The sequence below is a fragment of the Penicillium solitum genome (assembly GCF_028829755.1).
Source record: "Penicillium solitum strain IBT 25940 chromosome Unknown utg000005l_segment0_segment0, whole genome shotgun sequence".
Classification (NCBI taxonomy): Eukaryota; Fungi; Ascomycota; class Eurotiomycetes; order Eurotiales; family Aspergillaceae; genus Penicillium; species Penicillium solitum.
In genome coordinates this window covers 2,522,040-2,533,036 of record NW_027072125.1, presented here as the reverse complement: position 1 = coordinate 2,533,036, position 10,997 = coordinate 2,522,040, and the positions used below count along the sequence as shown (strand labels likewise).

The 10,997-nt window shown below is 48.0% G+C and overlaps 2 protein-coding genes across 2 annotated transcripts; both read left to right on the top strand.

Annotated features, from left to right (window-relative positions):
• Nucleotides 1-385: 385 nt before the first annotated feature.
• N7455_008561 (putative ARF GTPase activator (Csx2)) lies at nt 386-3,986 on the top strand (the record flags this gene model as incomplete). Its single annotated transcript, XM_040960608.2, has 4 exons — nt 386-449; nt 507-637; nt 706-2,552; nt 2,600-3,986. 4 exons carry the CDS (start codon nt 386-388, stop codon nt 3,984-3,986), a joined length of 3,429 nt encoding a protein of 1,142 aa, XP_040808958.2.
• A 4,371-nt stretch (nt 3,987-8,357) lies between these two features.
• Nucleotides 8,358-10,875, top strand: N7455_008560 (putative YT521-B-like splicing factor). Its single transcript, XM_065605900.1, has 5 exons — nt 8,358-8,585; nt 8,642-8,737; nt 8,802-9,413; nt 9,511-10,136; nt 10,192-10,875. The coding sequence occupies exons 2-5, from the start codon at nt 8,680-8,682 to the stop codon at nt 10,678-10,680; spliced, it is 1,785 nt and encodes a 594-aa protein (XP_065460849.1). The 5' UTR covers nt 8,358-8,585; nt 8,642-8,679; the 3' UTR covers nt 10,681-10,875.
• The last annotated feature ends 122 nt before the right edge of the window (nt 10,876-10,997 follow it).

Below are 10,997 nucleotides of genomic sequence, written 5' to 3'. Positions count from 1 at the left end.
CCAAGAGATAATAATCAAGAGATAATTAAATGATATACGGAGTATACGAAGTCTACGTACATACATATATATATTATAATACATATATAAATAGATACAAAGAAACGAAGACAAAAAAAAAAAAAGCTTTAAACTAAATGAACACTATATATCCGGGGGATTTGGTTACCTGCGCATTTATCCGATTTCGCCCCCCCTCCTTCATATCTTTGAGCTCTCTCTCTCTCTCTCTCATCCCTTAGACACCTTCACTGAATGATTACTCGGTTCATTTGCACGTTTCAATACAAAGGCCATCCGACTGCAGGTTCGCAGACCGTCGATGGCCAATTGGTCCCGCTACTTCGGTCCCTTTCTCGCGCCGTGACCTGATCCCTTTGCCATCATGGGGAATGTTGCCAGCCGCCTAGACGATGCGGGGAACTTGTTTTTCAAGGATCAGAATCGCTGTAGGTCAAAACGTCGGATCGGAAACTCTGGTCGATATACTGATGAAATTTCAATAGTCTCGATCGCATCGGTCACGATAAGCAACCCACGACGTCGTCTTCTGACCCTATCCCCCAACGCGTTCCCTGCGGCGAGGTTTGTAGCCAAGCGCGATGCCGGCGACGATACTCCGATCGAATATATTCAGGTACGCAGTGCCCAACAGCCTGGAATACTTGTAGTCATCTAGCTAACAAGACCCCTCAAAAAAAACAGGACCCCGACACCCCCTCCGCTGCTCCGGTCCCGACGTTCATGCTACGCCTGTCAAACGACGAGGAGCTGATCTTCAACTTTACCTTTATCATTCGCCAGACACAGACTGGTAATGCTCCAAACTCCGTCAATGGTGTCTCAACGACTATGCCCGAGGTGGCAGATACAAACCTCATGGGTCTCACCTTCGCTCACGCATCCAACTCGAAGGAACTGGATAATCTGATCACAAGAGAGTTCCATGCGAACCCCAACCTTCAGAATAACTCTAATGTCCAGCTGATCGGAGATTACTCTACCGGGGGTACCCCGTCCGTGTCGTTCGAATGGTCATGGAGATGGAAGCCTCCGAAGGTAACAGAGGACAAAGGTGGCGGCTGGCGCAACAGCTGCAGCTTCTTGGATTACGACCAAAGAACCAACCGCCTCAACACCCTCGCCCATTTTTCCTTCTGGGTGCACAACTCCATGCGTCCCTTGCCGAGTCCTCTGATCTCATCGCCAAAGCTGGAGTTACCCGTCTTCCCGCGCTCTCGTATTTCATCGACTCAATCTGTTCTATCTCACTATAGCGATGCCGAATCAAACCCGACTCCCTCCATTATTTCGCCCGAGCCAGCAGAGAAGTCTCTCCCGCCCCCTCCTTCGTCCGCGCCCCCTCCCCCACCACCAGCTAAGGTGGACCTCCCACATTCGCGGGCAGGCGATGAGATGAGCGGAGTGGAGGATGGACCATTGTTCCGCGCGACTATGAAAGCCCTAGAGTCGAAGACAAGTAACATGCGAAGCAAAATCAAAAAGGTGCTCAAGAAAGCCGAGAGCGCGCAGCTAGCACAAGCCAATTGCAACGAGGCCATGGAGGCGTTCCTAACATCATTGAATGATGCATCCACGTCCAATGCAAATGCGATTCAACCAGCGTTGGATCATTACTTCGAGAAGATCGCTCGGCAGATTTTGAACTACGAGCAACTCAACACGGTGCAACTTCAGAAACTCGTGATTGATCCTCTGGTCAAGCTATATCATAACGATATTAAACAAGCAGAAGCCAAAAAGAAGGACTGGGATGAAGAGAGCCGTGACTATTATGCATATGTCAGTAGGTACCTGGGCCAGCGACAGGATTCGCTGAAAGAGAAGAAGCGTGCCGAGAGCGATTCAAAGTACCAAGTCAAGCGCCGGAATTTTGAACTGAGGCGATTTGACTACTCCTCGTTTATGCAAGATCTCCACGGAGGTCGCAAAGAGCAAGAAGTTCTCTCACATCTCACCAAGTATGCAAGTTGCCAGGCCAAGAATTTCCTGTCGGCCGCCAAAAAGGTTGAAGGAATGACCCCTCAACTGGATGCTCTGATTCACGAGGTGGATCAGGCCGACAAGGAGTTCCAATTCCAGCGTACAGAGCGCGAAGAGAAGCGTCGGGCTCTGGAAAATGGCAGCAACCCCTATCTTGAGCCCGACGTAGTGGCCGGTGCGACAAGTATACCTACTATCCCTCCTGGAAGTGCCAATGGCGGTCCTTCTACCGAGGTCGATCTTGGTAGGGCTGATAGCACAGGCTCCCAGATTCGAGGAGTCATTAGCAACACCTCATCGATTTCGTCCCAAGCAAATACAGGGTCGGTTGCATCAGCCACAGTGATCAGCCCACCTGCGTCAAACTCGACGGTGGTTGGTAATGCGGGCCAGAATCGCTTCAAGGGTATCCGGGACCTTGAGGAACAGAACAGTCTTGGATGTGATCGAACCAGTGGCCAACAGCGGAAAGAAGGCCTCCTGTGGGCATTGTCCCGTCCAGGGTCTCACATCGACCCCAAGGGGATCAACAAACAAGCATGGCACAAGTAAGTACAAGCGCATGAATGTTGACCAAGCATCTAATTTTTATTAGATTTTGGATTGTCTTGGATCAAGGAAAATTATCCGAGTATAGCAACTGGAAGCAAAAGCTGGATCTACACATGGACCCCATCGATCTGCGCATGGCGTCCGTCCGTGAAGCTCGAAACGCGGAGCGACGGTTCTGTTTTGAAGTGATCACACCCCAGTTCAAACGTATATACCAAGCCACCTCCGAGGACGACATGTCCAATTGGATCAGGTCTATCAACAACGCACTACAGAGTGCGGTTGAAGGCCAGGAGACTTCACCTCCTTCCGGATCTAGGAATGATAAGCCGACCAGTCGGGATATTGGTTCCGTTTTAACAGGGAAAAGTTCGTCTGTGTCTGGCCACCATTCCTATTCCAACTCTAGCTCAGGCAGCAACGCTGGCGTCATCCGCCGAACAACAGTCGGTGCGCGTCCGGGCTATGTCCGTCATGATAGCAACACCTTTGAAGAGAATCCTGCAAAGCTTCTGCAGGTTGTACGGGATGCAGACCAAGGCAACAACTGGTGTGCTGATTGCGGATCATCATCCAAGGTTGAGTGGGTGTCCATCAACCTCGGAATCATTCTCTGTATTGAATGTAGTGGAATTCACCGCTCTCTGGGCACGCATATATCCAAGATCCGCTCTCTCACATTGGATGTACATTCCTTCTCGAACGATATCGTTGAGATTCTCCTGCAAATTGGCAACCGCGTCAGCAACATGATTTGGGAGGCGACCCTGGATCAAACTCTCAAGCCGAGCGCCAGTTCTACACGAGAGCAGCGGTTGAAATTCATCACCGCCAAATATGTTGACCGAGCCTACGTTGAGAATCTGCCTTCGCCACGTTCTCGCTTCGCGACACCTGATGAAACACTTCTCGCATCAATTAAAAAGAACGAAATTCAAGGGGTCCTCTACGGCCTCGCCCTGCGTGGCAATGTAAACATAACCGATCGCTCCCGCAACACCCACGCCACCTTCCTGGCCCTCGCCGCAGCCGATCCTGCGTCCCCGGGAGCCCCACCGACCACTCTCGCCGCCAGGTCTAGCGCAAAAGCCATCCCGTTCCCTATCGCCGAGCTGCTAGTCCAGAACGGCGCCGAGATCCCGCCACAACCCCCATCCATCCCTCTCTCCCCCGCAGCCAAGCTCTACCTCAGCCAACGGACGGCCCGCACATCTGCTTTCAGCGTGCCTCCACCACCGCTCGGTGGAAAGTCCTCTGCAAACGATACCCTGGGCTCACTCCCGACTATCCGCAGCAAGGAATCTTCCTCTTCGTCAAACACTCCAACTCTCGCAGAAAGCAGAGACAAAGACAGGGAGAAGCTCCAGAAAAGAGGAAGTGCTGGCGCTCGCTTTGCGGGGAAAGTGGCTTCACTTGGAATTGATCGATAAAGGGCTTCTCCCCCCCGCGCTTCATCTTGTCTATATTCCCCCGTCTAGCACATCAGCCGCGCCGCCCATAATCGTAATTATATGAGTGTTTAATGAGATTCCGTATGAAAAATTCCCCTCTGATGACTTTTTGATGTTCCCTTCTCTTTGTTTTCTGTTTCTGGTCAGAGTCTTTCTTGTTTCGCTTCTTTGGTTCTGGCTACTACTTTGTATGAGGGCCAGGCGGCGATTTCTTTCTCTCTCTTTTTTTTCTTCACTTCTTCGTGTCAATTCTTGATACTAGCATATCGATCCTACTTTTGGATGGTTGCTCACTACTTTTATGGTTTATTGTCTTCTAGGACAAATTCAAATATGGGTCGGGTCTGTTGCCTTTGCCCTGTGTTCTGATCATTCTGTTTTATATGTACATGCATGTAGTTGTGCTCTGGTGGTGTATCCCCGTTCCGGACGATTTGTGCTTTGCCGCGCTTTGGGGGCCTTGGAGGAATTAGGGTTACTATCGCGGTTATCAATCGGGGCCATGGAAAAATGAAGTTTTCGAACAGCGATCTACATATATTGCAAGTTATCTTCGGCATATATCGAATGGAGCTACCGGACATACCCCTGTTTCTTTTCTTTTCTTCGCCTCGCCTCGTTATCCACTTTCCTATCTCAAAATATCTACCTAGGTATAAACCACAAACCACCGATTCTTTATCACATACTGGATAGTTACTCTACCTACGGGAAGGAAGTTGCCTAACAGTGGCAATCCCAACACGGCCAAGTCTCCTCACTGACCCCAGCAGCGGATGATAATCTCAACGATCATAGAACTAGAACTGCAAAGCCGTGGGGCTGTGGCGTCTAGCGGTGGCCGAAAATGGTAAGACCTGCAATCTCCTCGATGAAAGTAGAAGCACCTACGGTGCATCATACAACATGGACATGGAGATATGGAGACATGGGGGCTGTGAAGGGGGTCCATTGTACGGAGTACTCCATACGCAATGCAACAATGGACATTATCCGAGTTTGGACTTGTTCTGAGTCCTGCTCGGATCCCCGCCGATCCCTGCAGTGATTGGGGGGGAGTCATGTTGTATATTGTAGTAGAAACCCACAGTCACAAAGCCACTGATACATGAACGCGGTATAGAATGGTTTTTTTTTTTTTTTTCGCCCTTGACGGACAAGTCCGACTTGGTATTGGGTAGACATACAGAGTGATTGGGTTGTCCCACCGTCGAACGCTCATGACATCCATTCTCTCGAGTCATAGAACAGTATAGAAAGGAGTGGAGATGCAGGGCCACATAAGTGAATTGAAGAGGGGGAGCATCCATGACGTCAGGGATCCATAGTGACGCCTAAGGTGTCCATGTGGCGCCTTCCCGCAGGGGAAGAATGTCCGAATACCCGGCCTTCGAGAGAACAACCACTTATGTTGGACGGATCGCCAATTATTAGACTTGGCTTTTTCTCATGTTCCATCGTGTACCGTACAAAATATAGTAAAAGGCGCTGGAATATCCGTTCGGAAAATACATTTACATCAAAGGTGCGTCAGTGGCCCTCTGTCGTCAATGTATATCACTATTCGAATTGAAGGGTACTATATTTGTGTATTATAGATCTTTGTAGATCTTTGTAGACAGGATGCCTGTGTCGTTCTCGGGATATCTCCGGTTTATACAACATAGTCCAATTGGAGTATACTCCAACATAGTGGGTCGGAGTGGTAAGGGGGATGAGCTACAGGGCTGTCGAGAATGCATTAACTTTGTAGTGTTGGATATACAAAGTGCGACATATGGGTTGTGTCTGAACACAACACATATGTAAGTTGATTCGGAGAAGTAGTCCGGGGGTTGTCAGCTAATGAAGGACAGTATCATATACTATACCTTCAATGTATACAATACACAGCATCTGTGCTACTCCAAAAAAGAAATGAAGGCACGGCAAAGCATGAACCCATATTTGTTTTCCATTTCTCTGATACTAACCGTCGTATATCGATGTACATAGTATTATAGTACAACATACAACATAGAAATATGATATTCTCGGGTTAGTCGGATGCAAGGTACCTTACACTCGACACTGGAGACAAGTATCCATTGGAATTCAAACTTGAATGCCTAAATAACTCCAGAGTCATTGTGGCTGTTTCTGATATCTCTGATTGGTTTGATAGAAAGCCACAGTGTTGCAGTGGATAGTGGATATATGCTTTTCGCAATATACTTTGTATTGTACTCCGTATAGTAGGAATACATCTGATGGCTGGGGAAATGACATAAATCAAAGATGAATTATTCTATAATATTCTTTTCTATCACCTTTTTCCCAGAGTGATTTCTTTTTCAGAAGAGACAAAAGATGTACCTAGAATAGTCCATCTTTTTCTCTGATGCCGGCTGTAGTTCCCAGTACCCATTGCTGATTGGCTGGCCTGGGATGCCGATAGATAAATCGAGTGGATAAATCGAGTGGATCCAACTTCACCTCATTTTGTCCCTTCTCCTGTCTTTTCTTTTCCAATTGGCTCATCTTGAGGGAAGAAACTTCCGGTGTCCTATTTGATGTGAAGATTGATGTCTTACCTTGTTTTTTTTTTCCTTCTTTTTTTTTTTTTCAGGATCACCAAGCTCCATTTGATCCCTATTCATCAGCGGTACGTACGGTATCCACGGCATATACTCTGAAACGGCCAGAGTCAATACTACATCGTACAAAGTACCCAATAATCGAGACGTTTCTCAGTTCCTGTCATGTCCTAACATCAGGCAATTGTGCTCTGTCACACTATACAGTAGCACCTGGTGTCCCTTTTGCCTCTGAAAGAGGCTTGAACTCGGAATACTACAATATCCACGTCCCAAAGAAGTGGAAAGTCCCATTGGAACCAATATCAAAAACATAATTGGTGGGATTATGATCGAGCCTAGTGGGAGTGTATCCAGAATAGCTCCAACGGTCTCTGCCTTCCCCTTCCGGTTATGCGTCGGGTCTAATGTCTCATTCTGTCCTTACGTCTGACGTATATTATACATACTGTAGGGAGTACCGTTGTACAGGTTGCACGGAGCTCATCCCACACCTCTCTCATTAGGTTCTTTGTCTTCTCCCTGACAGTGGCAAAGCTGGTATCGAACTCGACTATTGGCCCAGGCTCAAAGAGGCTCCTCGGGTGTTGCCAGTCACTCCAATTTTTTTCCAACAGGTCCCCAACATATTAATATCTCCCCCCAATCGCGACAATTCTGGCCCCGCCCAGATACCCATCACAAAACACGGGAAGAAAAAGAAGAAGAAAAAAAATCAAATCAAATTGGAATGCTCAATCTGGATTTCCGTGCGCATCTGCGCCGATGACACGATCCTCGGGCCATAAATTATTTTCATATTTCGAATAATCCCGAGTCTCCTATTTGGTGGTCGATATTCATCGCCACTACGGAGTATACCTAAGGACATATTTTTCACTATAAAAAACCCCTTAATGGCTGTATACTGTATACAGTACGGAGTATGCAGTCCCGAACCCGTCCCGTCTTGTTTTCTTTTTCTTTTTTTCTCTTTTTTCTTTCTATAGTATCCCTCTATTATAATAGTATGTACCTATACGTACCTAGGTAACTGACTACTTCGAAGCCATTGACATAATCAGCCACACCTGCCAAGAAAGTTGATTGGCTTCAATTCTCCCCAAGAGACTCCAAGAGACCCAGGACCCTCATCCGCCACTCTTCAACAAAAGACAGGACTTCCCACTTTATTTAGCTCCATTTTTGGCCATCCTTCTTTTCTTTTTTTCTGCATATCTCGGTCAGCCTCCTTTTTTCTTTTCTATATTTCTATATTTCTATATTTATATGTGTTGTCCAAGCTCCCGGGAACTCCATATTCTACCCTATTTTAGCCTCTTTTCACCAGCCTCCCCTCGGCTCTTTTGCTCTTCAACGCCAATTGACCAAAATACCAAAATACCTGCCCCCCCCCCCCCCCCCTTAGTCCTGTCTAGTCCTGTCTAGACCCATTGTCAAAGTAACACAACACTTGAAACAAAGTACAGGTATGTCAACTTTGGGGGGTCTGATTTCATATTCCCTCACTATACCTGATCTGGTATCTTCTCCTCTGGCATCTTCTCGTACTGGACTTTTCCCCTACTGTGACATATCTTGGACTGGATCCGGTTATAGCCTTCAGCTTCCCTATCTCTTATGCCTAATCCACTTGTTTCTTTATAATCCCTTGTCTTTTTGTCCTACTTTTTGTGAGCTTGGGCTTATGGTCTAGAAGGAGAGGGGGGGATGTTAGTGCGTGTTCGTGGTTTTTCTCTTTTTTTCCTCCCCTTTCAATTTCCTCTTGAACCATCACACACACACACACATTCTCTTGAGATTTTCTTATCCCAAATCCAGTGAATTGACTTGCATAGCTTGGGTTCTTTCCTGATCTCTATATCTTCTCTACAATATTCTGCCCTATTCCATTCTTTTCTTTCCTTTTCTATCGGACTCGTGGGGAAGTCTTACTTGCATCTGTGAGATTTCTGGGATTTCTTATAGAAACCTCAGTGGCCTTGGGCTACTGGACTTATAGGTAAGATCGCGAGTAACATGTGTCCATTCTATACAGACACTAAATCTATAAAGTAGTTTCAAACATTGCAATTGAAGGCTTCATCAACGACCTCATGGGCAATGTTCTTCCAGACAAGACAGCCGGCGGGACAGCCCCGTTATCAGAACAGGGTTAGTCCCTGCTCTTTTCAAAATATATGTCCAAGCGTTCTCTATTGACTAATTCTCTTCTCAGCTACATCTCCTACTTCAGCGCGACCTCCCAATGTCAGACACTATTCCAGCTTTGCAGAAGCTCGATATGGAGCCGCCCATTCTCCTTTAAATATGGGCAACATGGGATACTTTCTTCCAGGCCATCATTCACAAGGCTATGATCAGTCAATACATCAGTACCCGACAGCCCAAGGGCAAGGCATGATGTATCCCATGCCAATGGCTCCGTATGGACACAACACCGGAGGCATGGCGTACGGCATGCCTTACCCAGCTTATCCGCCGTATGCGATCCCTCAACACCCAGGCCCCGTTCAACATGGAACTCATTACCAGCCACATGGAACCCAAATGCAAAATCTCAGTCCCGGACAAATATCCCCATATGGCTCGGGGTATTACCCTCATTCACCATACCCTGCCCCTTATGGACATGGGATGCTTCCTCCCGGCCCAATGGCCCAGACTGCATGTCCAGTCCGCACTAACACGAGCTCGCCATCGAAACCGGGCTCTTTGCGCAAAGAAGCCGATAAACGAATGGCCGATCTAGAATATGACGTCTCAAAAACCATCGTGGACGGATCAAATCCCATGAAATTAGCGCCCCAACCCCAACCACTGCTCTCCGGTGAGCTCTTTTTTTTTTTTTCTTTTCTTTTTCTATTTTTTGCCCCCTCTCGGACTTTGCCCTTTGGATCCATTTCTAACTTGCAATTCATCTAAAGACAGATCCCCTTCGCAACCATCTCCGACCGCTCCGAGTACCCCACGAGGGCCACCCCGAAAACCAAAGCAATCTGGCCATGCGCTCTGGGTTGGAAATCTCCCCCCAGGCGCCAATGTCGTGGATCTCAAGGATCATTTCTCACAAGAGGCCACAAACGACATCGAAAGTGTGTTCCTGATCTCCAAGAGTAATTGTGCGTTCGTGAACTATAAGTCAGCTGCCGCCTGTGTCGCGGCGTTGGCGAGATTCCACGACTCCCGATTCCAGGGCGTGCGTGTTGTCTGTCGATTGCGAAAGGGGTTCACTGCCCCAGGGTCCGGATCTGTAGGGTTGGCAGTTCCTGCGGTGAATCATGCTCTCCGACCACGATTGGAGGATATTGCTACATCTACGGCTACTGCTACTGCTACTGCTATTGCTACCGACCCGGGCGAGGACCATTCAATCGCACCGGAGCTCAGCTCGGCCGCCCCTGTTACAGGGAGCTATCCGCCCCCGGCCCGGCTGGTAGATCGGTACTTTATTGTTAAAAGCTTGACAGTGGAAGATCTCGAGCTGAGCAAGCAAAGTGGCATTTGGGCTACGCAGTCACACAATGAAGCGGCGATGAATCAGGCTTTCGAGGTGAGTATACACCCATATACAGTACTGCAATGACGGCAATTGACCTTGGGGCCAGACTACCGATTACGTTTATTTAATCTTCTCCGCCAACAAATCTGGCGAGTATTTTGGATACGCGCGTATGATGTCCCCGATCAGCGATGACGAGGAGCTGGCCTTGGAGATGCCATCCCGGCCCGATCCGCCGCCCGGTGGACCCGACGAGCTCGACGTGACCCTAACAGCGGCGACCTCGACAGCGCCACAAGGCCGAATCATCGATGATTCAGTGCGAGGTACTATCTTCTGGGAAGTTGAATCGTCGGAAGACGAGAACGACACCGCCAGCGTGAAGAGCGTCGAGCCTGAGGATCCGGAAGAAGGTCAAACCTTTGGTAAACCGTTCCGTATTCAATGGATTTCGACGGAGCGAGTCCCCTTTCAACGCACTCGTGGCCTCCGTAACCCCTGGAATGCGAATCGAGAAATCAAAATCGCTCGTGATGGCACCGAAATCGAGCCGACGATCGGCCGTAAACTGATTCAGTTGTTTCATTTGCCTTGATTTTCCTGATTTTCCGGCTTGACTTGGGGGGATGATCTGCCCTGTCTTTTGTCTGTGGTTGGCCTATAATGACATCGACAGAGGGGATTCCTTCTAGAACGGCAAAGAAATCGGAAATCTAGCACATACAAACACCTTTTTATGGGAAACGAGCAATACACGATGTACGTCCATATTTATTTACTTTTTTTTTTTCGAGCTACGAACATGAATGCTCCCCCTCTTTTTCTGCAAGGATTAGCGTTTTGTCTGCATGATACCCCTCTTTCTCTAAACTAGGTTGACTATTTACTGTGTTATCTAGGTGTTGTTATATC